This window comes from Arabidopsis thaliana, chromosome 3, assembly GCF_000001735.4.
Source record: "Arabidopsis thaliana chromosome 3, partial sequence".
In the NCBI taxonomy this organism is placed as follows: Eukaryota; Viridiplantae; Streptophyta; class Magnoliopsida; order Brassicales; family Brassicaceae; genus Arabidopsis; species Arabidopsis thaliana.
The window spans coordinates 430,631-448,929 of NC_003074.8; the positions used below are offsets into that span (position 1 = coordinate 430,631).

General features: G+C 41.4%; 1 protein-coding gene across 4 annotated transcripts; it reads right to left on the minus strand.

Annotated features, from left to right (window-relative positions):
* Nucleotides 1-246: 246 nt before the first annotated feature.
* On the minus strand, nt 247-18,050 carry BIG (auxin transport protein (BIG); the record flags this gene model as incomplete). Of its 4 annotated transcripts, none has more annotated exons than NM_001337388.1 (14): nt 247-1,325; nt 1,519-2,022; nt 2,111-3,136; nt 3,279-3,422; nt 3,541-3,939; nt 4,192-4,414; nt 4,490-9,007; nt 9,083-9,317; nt 9,492-9,669; nt 9,779-10,375; nt 10,530-16,570; nt 16,658-16,823; nt 17,264-17,370; nt 17,568-18,050. In NM_001337388.1, the coding sequence occupies 14 exons, from the start codon at nt 17,857-17,859 to the stop codon at nt 522-524; spliced, it is 15,234 nt and encodes a 5,077-aa protein (NP_001327521.1). In that variant the 3' UTR covers nt 247-521. The 4 variants fall into 4 exon arrangements, with proteins under 4 accessions (NP_001327521.1, NP_001327522.1, NP_001327520.1 ...); NM_001337389.1 differs by having other exon boundaries at nt 348-1,325; nt 10,530-16,573; nt 17,568-17,975; NM_001337390.1 differs by having other exon boundaries at nt 354-1,325; nt 17,538-17,891.
* Nucleotides 18,051-18,299: the final 249 nt, after the last annotated feature.

Sequence of the window (18,299 nt, forward strand, 5' to 3'; positions counted from 1 at the left end):
CCTTTCAAATTTTAAATATAATCTTGTTATAGCTTTTAAGTATCACTAATTAATTAGGAGAGATTAGAGTGTTTCCATAAACTCATAAAAGTAGATAGAGTTTCTATTTAGAAGTTAATTAATAATAATAAAGATATTGCTAAGTTGTACTTATTTTTCAGTTAACTTCAATTTAGAAACATCGGTGGCTCAATAAACCAAACTTATATTTTTGATGATTAAAATTCGAACCTGTACACTAATCCAATCCGAATCTACACATTTGCATAAAATGTTATACCATGATACCAAAACCAAATGTGGAAATTTTCAAACCGAAGACTCGATCGTGCGAGTTGTTGTGCTGCGAGGTTAAACAAAGAGCAATATGTGTGTGCTTTTGCATTAATAACACAACAAAACAGAGTGTCTCAATGTTTACAACAACGACAATTTTCTAAATTACAATCAATCACAAATATTAATAACAAGAGACACATTGCCAAAAATAAAACACATAAAGCTCTTCCTTGTTCCCGAAATCAATCTTTATCGATCGCCGATCTCACAAACTGATCACACTGTGTAACTCCTTCAGACAAAACATCAGCCAAAACGCCGACAATATCAAATGCTTCTTGTAGATCAGTTGCAGAGTTGATTTCGTCGAGCCACGAGATCAATTCCTTGGAGAAACCAATCATTTCTTTCACATTCAGCAGCTTCTCTTTCATTACAATCTCCCATGGCTCAAGCTCTACTCCACTTGATGTACCTTCTTTCTTGATTGGTTCGATGTGGACCGGTTTCTTGGGTTTGAACAACTGTTGAAGCTGTTCGATCATACCGGTGTAGACCAGCATTGGTTTGACGATAGAGAGAAGTTCATCGCCGGTTAAGGTTTCTGCGTCTTGGGTTTTGCCTCCTGAACTGGTTGGTTCTGCAGCGCGAGAAGCTACCCGACCGTGAGCGTGTTGCATGAAAGTATGGTAAATCCCCCGCTGGAGAAAGACCCTACGGTGTTGGAGCCATGATTCATATGATTCTGATAGAAGCGAGTTTACCATCATGAACTGAACCGTTTCCTCTGTTCCAGTTGATGATAGCTGGGATCCAGGAGTTAAAGGTCGCGAGTCCGAGGATGGCGCTGTTGCTGTAGATGTCGATGATGATGAAATGTACGATGAAACAGATCTAGCCATGTTTGTGCGTTGCACGGGGCCTCCTTGGTCGAGAAGATGACGGGCCATTTGGAACATGAAAGGCAAGAAACGGGAATTGCTATCTCTTCCTCCACCTCGGCAATCCGCGCTAAAAGAAGCTCCTGTTGCAAACCGAGCCAGCATCTACAGATGAAACAAAAGTTGTCAGTGAATCACTTGGTAAATCCGAAACGAAATCAACAGAGCCACTTGATTAGCTGTTTGGAATCAAGTCCCGATCAAGTTTAAAACCAAACCGAATTGACACTTTTTAACCAACTGCCAATTGAACCGAAGGCCAACACCTAGTAAGTTTCAGAACCAATTTTTAACTTACCAGGACAATGTCGTACGTCAATAGACGGAGTCTGCTTCCGTCGGCTCGACCAAGAGCATTGAGATTATCCCAGTACTGGTCAACGTAACGAAGATACTGTGCTAAGGGAACTGAGGGACCCTTGACAGGGAAGAGAGAGTTGCAAAGAGATTCATTGTTACGCAACATAGCTCCTTCCCATTCTTTCTTCGGATTTTTAAGAGCAGCGTCGGCTCTTTTTGCCTCTTGATGACATTGAAAATGAATTATGTTGAAGTAGCTCACTGTAGTGTAAACGCATTCACCACGTGCGCTTCCAGAATTGCCAACACCGAGATTCACCCGTTTGCTGTAAGAGTAGACTCCTAATAAATCAGAAGGTCTGAGCTTGTAGCCTTCTCTACACACCATGCAAGCCAATCCATCTTCTTCTTCCTCTACATCCTCAAAACCTTCAAGAATTGGTTGAGAAACCACAATCCTTTCACCACCATCAGAAGATAGCTCTTGACGCATTCCAAGTCCCTGTTTCAAAAGAGAAACTTGGTAAATATTGTCACAAGACCAAATTACACATTTAGTTTCCTTGAGAGAGAATCATTATTATATTTACCTGCAGGAGCTCCTCTCTCTTTCTTAATGCACGGCGTCTCATTTCATCTTTGGTGGCATCTCGTAATGCACGGACTTTCTCTCCAAGAAATCCATCTCCTTTTCCTTCTTTATCGGCAAGTGTATCTAGCAAATTTTCAGCCCTTGCACCGATGTCGTTTTCTCCAGAGACTCCTTCTAAGGCATGAAGTAGGGTTAAAATTCCTCCCTCGTCTATGCATGTTTGGGTAGGCAAATGACCCATCGACAATCCTCTTAGCATTGACAAAATAAGAGGCACTGACGGAAGTTTAAGAGCCAAAAGCCATTCCTTGCTAGATTTGAACCCAGTCTGTCCCGTGATTGCAAAAATTTCCTTTATGTGTTTGACAGCAACAGCTATGATACCATTCTCCAAAACTATGTCTTTTAACCTCTCTCCACATGAACTTGTCTTGAGAGATTCTGACACTCTTACAAAATTCTCCACAGTAAACCTCTGCTTCGCCGCTTGCTGAGCAATGCTGTCATCCTTGGGGTCCTCCTCATGACGTTGCTGAAGCTGATCAAATTCAGACCAGTTTTGCAGGTAAGGGCTAAAATGCTCTATGAGTGCTTCCATCGCTGCAGGCTCACCGTATGTTAAGTAAGGTAAGATTCTAGCAACCATCTCCGTGTTCCTTTGCTGTTTGTTTGACTTTTTAAGCCCTGAAGGATGGCTTAGCCTTTCTAAGAACATAAGCACTATTTTTTTGGCCTGTTCCCAAGTTCCAGTTTCCTCGTTACTGACAGTCAAAGCACTTTGTGCGGCACTGATGCTGTCACTTTCATTTGCTTCAAGCGTCAAACTCTCGACAATTAAGAGTATGCCTTCAGCTGGCTCCATAGCATCCACAGAAAATGCCCTCCTAGCTGTTTCAAGAAGTAAGCTTAAAGCCCCTAGCCTGAGTAGAGCTCGCCTGTTCTCTCTAATCTTGCAGCAATGGTTTAGGAGATCAAGAACTGCAACCATCTCTTCTTGGTTGGATTTGAAGTCATCTTGTAAACTCTGCATAGGAATACATTACATGTTAATAAGCTACTTTGGTATTATAATTATTCTTCTTTTACGCTCCTTCAATGTGTATCGAAAAGTGCCTAAGAGCCTAGGAGAGAATCTCAGTTTCCCATTGATAGTTTAAGATCCTTACCTTGATCATATCAAGTAAAATTTCCAGACCACCATATTCTCGAACTGCACCTGCTATTGCAAACTCAATCTCTGGATCTTGTGATTCTTCTCTATCTTCTTCCAATTCCTTGATCATAGGCTCAGTAGCTTCACCATCTAACCCCTGCCAATATTTTAACCACACAATATTGTATGAATTTGCCGCTTTTATCAAAAACAATAAGTAAAGGCGAGCAAAACCCATCTTTGGCCTAGTACTTCACTAGAAAAGCGTCACAAACCTGAAGTCTGTATGTCACCGTCATGGGAGGGCAATCCCTGCTGGGAGCTGCATTTGAAGCTAACAGTGCGGAGTTGGTCAGTGAAGTAGAAGACTGATTTGATTTCTTCCAAACTAGCTCATAAACTTGAGCTATGCTCAGGTCTAGTGAAATGATGTTTCCTGCTACAAGCAACTCCATGCCATAGTCATCTTCCAGTAGACCTAGCAGGTCCAACTGCTGACAAATCTTGTTTTTCACATCCCGCATCAGTGGGCCAATCTCAGCACTCGAATATGGATTTTTTGTCATTGATCCCCGGATAAACTCCTCTTGCGTGTGTGATTTGTTCAAGATCAGCATATACACAGCCTCAGGTTTTGACGGGCAGATCAGATTACAAAGTTGCTCAAGAATAAACTGCATATGCAATTGAAATGATCAAAACACAAGTCAAGGATATATGTCAACTGGAATCTAGGATATAAAGTTAGGAAGGATATCAGCTATATATAGACTGTTCAAAATACTCCTAATACTCAAACTAAGTGTATATAATATTTTCATCCAGAAGTCTAAAAAGAAGAATAGAAGATCCCCAGAGACTGTAAAGTAATAAAGAATCATATATTTTGAAGATGATACAGTGGTCAGTATGATAATTCTTCTTACCAAACAGGTACGTCCTTTGTTCTCCTCTGCATGGGTTTGCAGTCCAGAAACACAGGCACGGATAAATTGACGTTTATTTTCACTGCTTTCAAGCAGAAGTCCGTCAAGAAGATCTTTTAGGCGTCTGTTGCAATCATTTATAAGCTTTGTCTTTTGCACTATCAAGCCACGAATTACAATGAGGGCCTCCAGAACATGAGACAGTAAATTGTCTCTCATGAATCTGCCACACTCAAAACATTAGACAGGTATGAAGAAGTCAATGGCAGATCAATAGATTTAATGATGAGAAAATTACCTGGAACGAATATTTGGAACCTCTAAGAACTTTCCAAGGAGTTCTAAGAGCTTGTGGAGGGTAAATCCCTGTGAAATGTCAATCTGAAGACTCCTTTCTAGAGATTCAATGTTTCCCACCTCTTGGGAGATCAATTTACAGATTGTTGTCAGACAACCCCGGACAGTTAAGAAAAGAAGTGCATCTTGTGTCTCAATCATTTTGAAGAGTAGCTCAAAGTATTCTGCGCTACTTTCACCCGCTGCAAGCGTAGCGGGAAGCAAGCCTATCAGCAAATTAATCAGCCTGTAGCGCCTAGGTGAGCTTTGGGCAGCGAGTAAACTAATCAATGTGCACATCTCCGACCTGATAGATTGAGAACATGCACTAAGAATAAGCTCTGTGACCCACGACCCGAGCTCAAATGCCTGTAAACCACCTTTAGATGTCCTGCTAGACCGTCGCTTCCACCTAAGTGTATATTTAAGTGCCAAGAAATCTGATCTGTGGGTTCTAGACTTTTGGCTCGCACCTCTAATTGACTGAGAGGCTTTGTATTGCCTCCTCACAAAGTCGAGATATGATGCCCCTTTCTCCCATTCCAAATAACTCACAAGCTGAATATCTCGCGTCTTCTGAGATACATTCAGGTTATTTTCTTCGCTTTCTGATGAATACTTTATGACGCCAGCAGCATTCTCATCCTTTTCTTGCACTGCAGGAGCAGATTTTCCCATCGTTTGCTCTTTCTCTGCCGTATCTGGTTTTGGAGGTGTACATGCCACAGAAATAATCTTAAGGCAAGGAAGAATTATGTGCTCTGATATAGCAGGATGTTTAGCACCCAATTTAATGGATGAAAATAGTAGCTGAAAAACAAGGCGCAGTCTTGACTCCCAGAATTCATCAGTGAGAGAGCAAACTTCTGAAAGCAACAACATTTCCTCACGAGTGGCGAGCGCAATATCCATGGAACGATGGTGTTCAAGGCAGTACATTATTTTCTTCTGTACCAGATTGTTTAACTCATTCACTGCACTCAGATCACCCTCCGAGAAAGTAGAAAGAGCTGCTCTAGCTTGAGCACGGGCTGTTTTCGGACCTTGGTGAATATTGTTTTCAAACAACTCAGACAAAATACCAGCTGCAACAAGTTGTTTTCTAGATCTTGGATGCTTCGACAGCACTTGAAGAATCTCAAGACATTGAGTGACAAATGTAGTTGCACAACCATAACAATTGTTTGGGGTCTTTGAGACCACACATCTTGAGGCACCTGATGAAAAATTTGAATTTTTCTGATGGAGGTAGCTCATCAAAACTCTACGAAGCCCCTGCAGTGTTTGTACACTTTTGCTGACAGAATCAAAAGCAGCTTTGCACTTCTCACCATACAGTACGCCCAAAAGTGCGATTTTGCGGTTTATCTTGCATGATGGACCAGGTAAAGATGCCATCATTTGCTGGACAGTGTCCTTGTGCTGCGAATCCATTTCAGTTTCACCAATGCTTGAAACTATCTTCAGAAGCGGCTTCTTGAATCCCAGTAGTTGCTGATATCTCTTGTGAGCGTTTTCAGACTCAGACTCTATAGCAGCCAATCCCTTCTTCATATCTTCGTCATTTTCCATATTATCAAATATGAAGCTTGGTTTTGCCATGAAGTTAAACTCAAACCTCCCATACTTGCTGTAGCCACACTCGTTGCAAAGGAATGAATCCAAATTTTCATAATTAATGTTACGGCATTGCCTGCACTGATAAGCATTCTCATGGCAGTTGCTGCAAATACCATGTTTATCAGTGACAGGTCGGCTGCATCGAGGACATTGCAATGGTTCAAGAGATAACGCCTGAAGATTCTCATAGAAAGAATCCAACTCGATCATGAAGTTACAAGCAGTAATAGGAATAGGAAATTCCACCTTCAGTTCAGTTTGGTTAAAAGACAGATGACAACTTTTGGCACGCTTCCACAGTGACCAGTTGTTTTTAAGCTCTGATAAATCCGAGACAGGGCGATTGTTGTAATACAAGTTTAGGACCTTCACCGACTTTGACTTTCGTGCATCATGAACATTCATTGTCACAGACTGTATCGTATAACTCCCAGTACATTTCACAATGATGCGGTTATCAGTAAACTTTGTCTCGGATTTCAAACTTTCAAGCTTCATTTTGCTATATGGCACATCAGGAGAACTGCAGGCAACACAAGGTTCGCTCTCAAGATAATAACCATCAAATTCCACAAGATTACCCAGAGTGCTGTATATACGGGAGTTTGGATGATTGGCAATGAGTTCGTTCTGGGAATGCAGCGTCTCAAAAAAGCACCTTATCACATCAGGGTTCAGGCACCGATCCACAAGCTCATTAATTGCTTGCTTTGAGTTGTTTTCTGGAGCCTTGTCAAGCAACAAGGAGACAAGTTCTGTGTACTCAACAATATTCTGACCATATGCTGGCAGGTATCTAACCTTCTGCAAAAGAGCTGCTAACAGACTTTCTTTGAACGAGTGTCTTCCATGATGCCACAAGCCATAAATAACAGATTTTGCTTCAGTGCGAACAGAGCTCGAATTCCATTCCAGCAGAAAGAAATCAATAAACTGCCTCAAGAGATCTCCGCAATTGGCACTGAAGATATCGACCACCCCTTCCATATCCACATATAATTTTTCCAAACCCGAATCATGCCCATCTTCACCTTTTTTCTTCTTTTTTGAATCCACTGACTGAGATCCTGACCGGTTTGAGCCTGTCACTACTTCAGTTGCTTCAGCTTTCTGCACTGAGCTGCTCACATCTTTTCCTTGATAAAAGGCCAAATTGAGGAGTTTAAGTGTCTGGATTACAGACTCTTCCGCAAAATGGAATACACCATTCAGTAGGAAGGACAGAAAATCTCCATGCCTGAGACAGTACTTCTGCCAGTTCCGAGGTCTTGCCACAGCAACTTCAGCAATTGTAGAAAGCGACTTCACAATCTTTACACTTCTTTCATATGAAACATTGTTTTCAAAACCACCAGACTTTTCAACATGCTTGTATAGGTTTTTCACTTCATTGGAAAACTGCCATGAATCTCTGACACTGTAGTATTGAGTTTTGCTTCCGCAAAGATGCAAAAACAGCCTTCTAGCATATCTCCTAACAAAAGCCGTATGAGGGTTATTTATATAGCTGCATAGAACATCCTGGAAACCGTCCAGCTTTAAATCTTTAGAAGAAGCATTCCTGTATACCTTTTCCTTTTCCCCCATTTTCTCTTGTTTTTCAGGTCTAACTAAGGTATATACTAAGCGAAACACATTCTCAAGTAGCAGCCTGTGATAGTCCACAAAAATATCTGCTCTATGGGCTTTTGCATATGAATCCGAAAAGAAGGGAGAATAGTTACCCGCAGGTAAATCTCTTCTGACTGTGAGCATGGCTCCACAACCAGAACCAGAGCTTGATCCACGAGCTTCAACATTGGCAGCACGTGACTTAAAAACATGCACTAGCTGTTGAAGTATGTTCATCAGATAATTAACAAACTCTTGGTTCCTGAGGCAACTGCACGCACGAACTAGCTGAGATGCAAAGTCATCTCTCTCTTGAACATGTAAAGAAGACTGAGTAGCTACTACAGTGGAGCTCTGGACAATCCTCCGGTCATGTACATCTGTACTTCCACCTAATTTGGAGCTACTACCATCACTACCAGGCTGGTGCCAACTCCGAAGCATCAAGGTGAAAAACATAAACACAAGAATCACAATTTCCCCTAAGGAAGAGCGAGTTGAAGCAGCAAACGGCTTGCTGAGATTGATTTCACCCAAAAGCCATTTAATTAACTTATCCAAGCTTATTTCTTCGGGCTTTGAGCTATCCATAAAGGCTCCACCAATGGCAGATGATAATCTGTAGAACAATTGCATCACAGGAATAGCTTGAACACCGGATACTGTTTCCATCCATCCACTCAACTCTTGGAGAAACTCAGAGAGAATCAAAGAATTTACGGCACGCTTTGACGCTGAGATAGAAATAGGATCGGTCAGTGAGGCAGAGAACTCAGCAGATTCACCAGGTTCCAAGACATGGATGGAGGGAGTTGAAGCTTGTGGAATGCTACTGGTTACCACCGGCAACATATTTGAAATACCTACTTCATCCGCAGAGAACTGAATCTCATTGGTGTCTGCACCAAGTGATTCCACTTCTATTGGAATTGCTGTCATAGGATGATCTCGAGTGTGTGGTGGTGGTAGACGATCTGCATCTAACACTTCATAGCATGCCTCACATAGATCAAAATCTGGACAAACAGTGCAGTGCCACCTTCTTCTCAGTATAGGGACGGTGGAGCAGCCATCACAGCAGTATTGAACAGATGAAGTTATAGAGTCCTCCTCAATCATGACATGTGTATTTCCACCAGCTGTTCTGATAGGCACCGAAGGAGTTGTAACATTGTCAACCAAATCATCTGTTGTCAACATTGTTTGCTTTGGGAAAGGAACCTGAAGTAACCTTGATGATATAGCTAGGCTGTAAAGAAACTGAGTTAGAAGACTAGTACATATCTAAGAGAGCAGAGTATAAAAAACATACACAAGAACACACCTGCTGGATGTTTGCACAGACTCATTGGGAAACAACATAAGTGCTTTCAGTAACTGAACTGCAGGAGCTACAGAATGAACCCCTGTATCCTTTCCTTGAGATGCCAAACACTCTGCATAGCTATAGATTAGTTCAACGGAGGACATCACGACATTGTTCATAGTAGGTGTGTCGAGTGGCTCTGACTCCAAAATTCCCCATAGCACTTGCATCAGATTATCAACCACTTCAGAGCCTACATAACAAACATATCTCATATAAACAAAACTATATGAAAGGAAGATTATATTTGTATGACAAACAGCCGCTCCTATTACATAATACAAGGATAATAAACAAAATTGTGTTTGAATTTTGAACTACACATGCAAATAGACACACTGTAGATAATAACTGAAACAGCATATACCATTCATCTCCAGAAAGACGGAGAAATTTGATTTACGGGTCAAAGCTACTTTAGACACCGCCCGCATCTGAGCATTGAACTCTTCAACAATCGAACCTCCAGTACCCAAAATCCCCAACCTCGAAGAAAGAATGGAGGTCACCTTGACCACTCCAAGGAGTCGCATGGTGTCTTTGACCTATAGCAACAGATATAATCAATGCCAAAGACAACATACAAATTTAAAGAATATCTGCGCCCGGAAATATCTACTGAACATGCAAGACTGAATTTGGTAGAAACATTACCTGGTAGTATATCTCCTTTCTTGGAAAGACAGACTGCAAAACACGGCAAGCTGTCGTTTGTAATAGGGTTTCCCTATCACTTTCGAAAATCGTCTCTAGTAGCTGTTTGCATTTGAGTTCGCTAAGCACTACTTCTTGCCGTGGCCTACAAACTGAATAATAGATTGATAGGAGCTTAAGACCATCAGCGATAACTTGCTCTTCCATTGAAGCAGACTGTGCCAACGCTCTCTTTTTACTAGAGCCTGGAAGAAGCAAACCATGACCAAGCACACGAGCTTCCATATCTAGCACAGCATCCATTTTTTCTTTCCAGCCAAATTCATCTTTAGCTCGACCATATACTTCAAGCGAGTCTATTCTGGGCAGTGCAGTCCCACTAGTAGTCGGCCCCACAGAGATTACAACATCTTCATCAGCTAGAAGTGACTCAGCCACAGTAAATGGGATGTCATACCAGCACCTCATGCCCTCATCCATCTTAATCGATCTCTGGAAAATGGTCACTTCTGAAGGTATAGAGCTTGCTGATGTAGTACCCACATGCATCCGGATGCCAACCATAACAATGTCAGGGTTTGGATTGGAGACAGATATCTGAAAGAGAGAAGGAGGTTAGATAACTGGAGACAAGCAACCCATATACTCATAATTGGGCGGACAAAATACTCTTCAGAGTACTAAACTAATAACCAAGCATAGTATGCAGATAAACTTATCAAGAAAAATTACTGCAGAATTCCAACCATACCTTGAAGCCCACGGGACTGGGGCTCTCAATAAAGCCATCCTCAGATGCCAAGCTCTGTTTTGCTCCCTCGGAATCACCATTTCTAATAGCATCACTACCAAGTCTCACATCTGCTGTAATGCAAAATGCCCTCTCAAAGAAATCCAGGGGAAACTCTGGCTTTGCACCAGCATAGGTTTTGTTGTTAAGTATCTTAGAACCCAACTTTTTAACTTTTTCAGCTGTGAAATTTGAGTCAGTATCAACTCCACTACGAACATGAGAATAAATCTGAAGGCTGCCATCATCATGCAGAACTAGACAGTGAACATTGTCTTTTGACAAAGGTTTGTATGCGGTTATTCCAACCATAGGGGAAGATGATCCTGTCGGATGACGGAGATTCTGTGCACATACCCCATCGCCCCTCAAGGACACAGCTAAGACAGCATTTGACTTCACGCTGGAGAAGCAAATAAATAATCCACTGCCAGCCAACAACTCTTTCCAACGATGCAATCCAGCCACCCTTTGTTTACAATCTGATTCTTCCTCAAACATGCCAGATGTATCAGTTAAGGATGTTGCATCTGAGCTGAGTCGACCCATAAAAGAACTTCCATCATGATAGGATATGAAAAGCAGTCGATATGTTGGAGAGAAATAGACAGATGAACCCTTTCCCGTAACATCCTTTCCCATAATCTGAACGATTTCCTTAAGCGGTGTTGCGCCTGCATTGCCGCCCCAAGATAGTTCGAACCTATACAAATTCCCTTGTTCTGAAAGAACAAGAAGGAAAACCCTCCCACGAGAAGCAACAAAAAGAGTAGCATCCACAATCATGTCGTTTGGCAAAGTGAAGTACTGTGTTGGACTGATGCTATCCTGGGATAGATCATAAATCTTCACGAATTTGTTCGTAACGACCATTAACTGAACCTGTGAACCAGGAACCCAGTCTATACGCCTGATGAATGCACCTTGCAGGGCAAGCTCAACAGCAAGCCTGTCGATGACTTCACCTCGATGATTCAAAGTAAGTATCTGGCAATCTTCAAGGCCTGCGACAGCAAGATAATTCTCCACAACTGGGTTGAATGAAAGATGCACAATCTCAAAACGAACAATATTCCTTGAAAGTGGTTTAACGTTGGCCTTGTCTGCATTTATGGGTGCAATTGTGGCTTGTCCTATTAGCTGTCCAACATCAAATATAGCAACTTTATCACCTTCTCCAACTGCAAGGCGACCCCGAACACTAACACTCAGGAGAGACTTGACAAGGGAACCATTGGCTAAAAGAGATTTAAGGTCCTTTGAATTAGTATAATCAGCCTTTATTTTTAAGTCCAATGACCCACTTTTATATGCTTTTTTCAGCTGCAAAAGATCCGTGTCAAATGAAAGAACTTTGTCTTTCCCGAGATTGACCTGCTTCTCTTTCGACAGGCCAGAGTCTCTTTTGCTAGTGATAGACGGAAGTAAAGATGAGAAAAGCTCCAGTACTCGGTCCTCTATCCCGAGCTCTTCGAGTAGCAGTGACATCTTATATTGAGTTTCTTTAGGGATATATAAGACAACGTGATTTTCCTCCCCGAAACCATCTTCTTCCACATCCGAATCGCTTTCTCCAAGCTGATCTGCATCCTCAGACAAGGGTAAAAACGATTGGAAATTATTTGTACCACGAGCTGGAGCACTTCCATTTCCATTATATTTGCGTGGCTTCAGGCACTGGCAGCTGCTTCCCCTAACACCTCCAGCTCCACAGTCACAGAAAAACCGACTCGATCGTGAATAGACAACACGGTGACCCCGGTGGCAAACTTTCGCGCAAACAGAACAGCAACCTTTGGACACAGTAAGGTCACAAGTGTAACAAAAATACCAGTGTTGTTCCATGAAATTACTGCCACTGGACGTAAAAGTGCAGACTTTTGAGGCAAGGTACCTCTCACTGTTGGCATCTTCTTCATCTTCCTTGTCTAAGCTGGCCACTTCACCATCAGATGTTCCATCATCTTCATCTTCATCAACAGAAGTGACATCGCATTCAAGTGATATTGAGCTTCCTTCCTGATCCACGGGGAGAGCCAATGTATCAGATTTTTTCGTTGTTCCTGAAAGTTTTGGGACCAAAGGACCTGTTGCAGTATTCTTATAGCTTGCCAAGGACTTTCCACACAAACTCTCTCCATGACTTGGAGAACGGTTGCTCAACAAGGTGCCTATCACACCAAAAATAAACTTCAAACCAGGAAGCAACTTCTCCTCGGCAGCAAGCTTCTCCATCAGCATTATGGTTCTCTTTAAAACCATCTTCATCAGGTTGTCTTCCCTTGCAAGTTGAAGAACAAAATGAAAATATGACATAGACATATGGATATCAAATGAGAGAAACGCGGTATCGAGGGAGATCAGCAAGGCCTCGAATAAATGATTCTGTAACTCTCTGGTCTGTAGGTCGTTAGTAGATGACACAAGACAATTAATAAAATTCATTGCTGCCTCTCTGAAAGGAAGAGAATTTCCTTTTGCAGTCTTTTTCCCATCTATTTCTTCAACGAAGGAACCCAACAGTCTTCTCTCCAGCCACCCAGACAAAGATATCAAATCCATGTCAATAAATTTTTGTTGTACTCTTCTCCGGAGATCAGGGGATTGAGCCACAGACAAAAGGTCAACAAGGAAGTTAAGTACTTTTATGTTTACTGGTTCCAAGGAACAGTAGTCCAATGAGTCAATAAACACAGACAGATCTCCACGTTGCAACTCATAAAATTCCCTGGTATGCTCAGAGACTGCATCTACACCAAGATAAAATTTGAAAATATCAGATTTCGAAGAATCCTTGCTTAGACTGTCCATAACATCTACAATCTTGGTGATCACCCCTTCAAGCACTTGGCTTCTATCTATCTGCTCAGCACTGATATCTCTTACAAACCCCTCCATGTCTTTCATCAGAAACAACTCAGTCAAATCTGGAAGCTGCAACACGGCACATATATTTTGATGGATCTCCTCACATTTCCCATGAAAGCTTTCGAATACCTGGTCAAACTTAATAATCATGATAGAATCAAGTAGCTGATGAAGTACACTAGTATCTACCCCAAACTTCTCCTTAGAGTTACCCAGTTTGAGTAAGCCATTTATTGTCAGCACAATGCATCTTATGCTTAGAATACATGAAAGAAGAATCGCACTAGAAGTTTGAAGACTAGTGGGAAACCCATGTACCATAAATTCCCAAAACACTTTCCATAAAACACCCGAACCTCTTCCATCTCCCAGGGAATCCAGTTTTGACAGATAAAAGATGCATTGAAGATGGAGAGAATTGTCACCAATCTTCGCATATTCACCTTGGAGACTTTTACCAAATTGAGTATGCTTGAGAAGTAGCAGAGAAGGCGAACTATGACCGTGATGATTCCAATCGCTGAAAGTTGCAAGGAAAGCTTTCTTATACACTCGTAAATATTTGCCAACCAATGATGAAAGCATTCTCAGCAATTCTGCAATATCACCAGTCTTCATCAAGTAAGAGACTACCCCTTCTGCTGCAGCAACATACTTGGCGTCAACAGATGTGCACTCCTTCCAGAAGGGATCGATTTCTGAACATGAATTTTTGTTGCAATAATCCCAGACGCCACCATCAAGAAAGTACAACAGAAGAGAGAGCCAAGCTCCTTCGCGAATATAATCCCAACCCAAATCCTCAACCACCTGCTCAGGTGCTGCCTGGAGCTGATTTAAAACACCGATCAGAATGTTTCTCAACTCGATATTTCTACCAACAACATTGATGTCGCCTACAAGCAAATGACTGGTGCTGATGAGATCCACAGAGTTAGATATGTCCACATTCTGGTAATTAACATGCAAAGAAGGCTGGCTATCCAATGCACAGTTAATACGAGCAATATCTGAAGAAAGCATGAAAATGTATCTTTCCACTAGCAGGTCTTCCACTTTTCCTGCCTTTTTCCCCTTCCACAGCCCCAAAACCCGACACAAACTCGCAGATAAATCTCCATAATCCAAGTTTAAGGTTTTGGCAGTAGACACATCATTCTGAAATGTAGGAGGATGAGGGGAAAAGTCAATCATTTGACTCATTAGATGGCTGACTGACTCATCCTCAGCCCATGAATCAGTTATACCCCTTGCTACAAGAGACGCCCACGAAGATAAATGATCACCAACAGTTACATGTAAATTACTACCACAGCTACGAACTTCCCTCAGTTTAGACCTTAGATCTAGCATTAATGATGTTGGGCATGTGTTTGGATGTAACAACATATGGTGCAACAGCACTAACAACCTAGATATCAGCATTGCCCAAGAGGACAGCTGAGGACCATCACATATTCCTGCCGGGGTATCAACTTTATGCAGACATGAAGCAATGAGATTTGAGAATTTTGCCTTCTCAGCTTCATTTGATAAATGGAAAGCCATAAGAAGAATCTCAATATGGAAAGCAGAAGGAAGACAAGCAGTCAACTCCTTGAGACTCAAAGCTTCAGCACATATACCTCTTGCTCTCTCGGTAACAAAACTAACGAAACCATCATAAATTTTGGCTCTCAACTGTGCCCCAGCCAAGCCCGGCCTACATAGAAGAGTGTGAGCCAACAGTGCCAGAGTCTTATCATTATAGTTGAAGTCACTATTTTCAACAACAAGAATTTGCTGAAAAAGGTAGGACTCTAGAAAATCAGACAGAGCACGACTTCTCAAGAGATTGAGTAACAGCTCAAAAGCAACATGTCCAGGTCTTCCCTCATCTTGGAGCATGCAACCACCATCAGAAGCCTTGTCTTCAATACTACAGCCTACTATATTGAGCAGGATATCAATGTGACCAGTGTCAAGCTTTTTACATCCATCTTCATATATACTAGGAACCCATTCTTGACAAAGAATGCATGCTCTAAGAAAATTCAACAGTTCCTTAGCAGCTTGCAATAGTAAATTGCTGCTGACAGAAACAGGTGGTTGATCATTTGGTTCTATGGAACAGAGAGAACGACTACCCTCAGAAAATAAGTTTCCAAACAGGGCTTCATCGTCATGAGAAATTTGGCTTTCAACTTCTGCAAAACTGTTGGATCTTAAACTGGAATACGTCCTCTCCACTTTTGGTCGTAATTTTACACCTTCGCGATGGAGGAAATAAACAAGATGGAAGAAGTTATCCATCCATTGACTTGATGAAGGAAATATCACTCTCATTATATCCTCGACCGTGAAGCACTTGAGCAACGGGATCTTTTCCTGGCGCAGATGGAAATAAACAGAATCAACAGTGGAACTGACATCTTCATAGGTAACTTCAGACTCTAAAACCCTCAGATCATGGATATGGTATGGTTGTCTCTTGAGATCTTGAATGAGTTTCAATGTGTAGATGACAGACCGAGGGAAGTAAGCAAGTGGAGGTGTCAAATTACAAGAGGACCCATCATATCTCCACACTGAGGAATCTAGATTGCTGACAATAGAAGCTGCCACACATGCCTGGACATTCTGAAAAACACTGCTCTTGCCAAAAATGAGTTGGACGAGATTAAGAAATCCCTCCACTAGCGCAAGAGAAAGACTCTCAATATTACCCTCTGTAGCAGTGTGGTTAGTGAATTCAAAGAAAACCCTAAACAGCTTAGGAAAAGCATCTGTAAATGAAGCTACTGCTTGTAACAATGAGCCGTCGTTTTCTATACTTTGAACATCTTTTGAAAGACTCCCAAGCAGCTTCAAAATTCTTAAGCAGAACGACAATTTATCAAGGACAGCTTGATCAACCGTCTTCTCATCCAACATATTTGGCAATTGAACAAGCTCTTTGCAGACCATAATCAGGCGACAAACACAGCGAAGGTGAACAACTGCCAGGTGTCGAGTAAAGGGATTCAGGTCTCCACAGTCTTGTTGAAAAGGGGACTTTACTACTGACTGCGCCTGGACATCAGATTCAATGCATTCAGACATCAGTGTAATAAGAAGCCGGTCAACTGGCTTCTCTTCATTTGAGCATCTGCCCCCTGCTTGAGATGTCAAAAGATGTAAGGGTCATCAAATAAATTTGAAGTAAGAAAACATATTGCTGAGTGGATGGGTAGAAACAATACCTTGAAAAGTACATTTCACAAGGCTCTGTGCGTCCATATTATCATGCTCGCCAGAAAAAGCTGGCCACAGTTCTGCAACTTCAGCGGGAGAGAAATCTGGTAATATATCATATTGCTTCTCACTTCCATCAAAAGAAGCAATTTCCAAAAGTATTTCCATGTTGATCTGATTCAAGCAAGCATTTGGAGATATTACTAATGCAGTCAAACTTGATAGAAACAGAGTAAGAAACCAAGTCAGTAGTCCACAAATGTTTTGGTGATAGACAAAGAGTTACTAATGGAAGTAGACCGTAACCATACTATAACCCTCATGGAAAAGGTAAAACGAAAACATGCTGGTTAGCATATGTGACAAAATTCTATGGCGCAACAATGAAAACCTGACCACTAGTGTCAAAAACCTGATAAAGTCTTATAAAACGAGTTCAAACGTCTAATCATCGAAAAACAAACACAAATAAAAACAAATTCTCTAGAAGATATGTCTATGCTCAAAAAGGACCTCAAGCAGATTACCTAGACTTACCCAGTGTACCAAAATAAGACCAACATTAAAGACTTCCCTACTGAATCTCTATCACAAATTAATAATAAAGAACAAACCTCCATTTTGAGATCATTTTGTCTAAAACTTGACTTCTCCAAGAAGCTGAGAGAGAATTCCATCACCTCCTGGATGACACCCAAAACGATTGGTTCGAGTTGGTCCACTAAGATACACCAAAAAAAAAAAAACAGTAAGGAAAATGATTCGAGATCATCACTGTTCAGATGGAAAATAACTAGTAACTCATCTAGGATAGCAACAAAAAAAGCAGATGCCAAAGCTCAGAAAGTGGAAGACGAACTAGAAATGGACAGCTAAATTGATACCGACCTAAACCTTGATTCAGTGTCAAGTCAGTACCTAATAGAGATCGAGATAGTAGAAGGATCGCCTGAGATATCGAAACAAGAGCTTGAAGCTGCGAATCGGACCATGTCTCAAAGCGTAGCTTGCCAGAGGAATCAGCATCGTCTCCGCCGATCGGAGCGACACCCCAGCGAAGGAGGAGATAGAAAGAACGGAGACCGCGCTTGATCGAATCATCGGAGCGTAAACGGCGAGAAAAGAGATCTGAAGATGCCGAAGACGACAAAGAGGGAAAGGCGGTGTCGTCGAAGAGAAATCGGCAGAGATTCGCCAAGTCATCTGCCATTTCTGGCGAGGCGAAAGAAGAAGAGTTCGATGAGGAAAAAGGTTTCTAGAGAAATAGGTATATACAAAAGGAAGAGGAAGGTAAGGGTTTATAAGTAAAGAATCAAAGGCGGTGAAAGAGGACTCTGTGGAGAAGACGATGTTCCTTCTTCTTCGTTTTCATTTCCTTATTCTTTTCTTTCAAAATCAGCCCAAAAATTAATATTTAGATCATTCCTTTATTATTTTTCACTTAGTTAAATTTCTCTAATTCGTTAGATAACTATAATTGTTTTTTTTTGGGAAATACTGTAATAAGCTTCCTATAATACATTTACAAAAACATAAAAGTTGTATTTATATACCTCATACATGTAATGGATGAGATATAAAATAGCACATCATTAGAATAACACATGGAAAAAAAGACAAAGTAATCTCTTCGATGCAAATAATCAATCA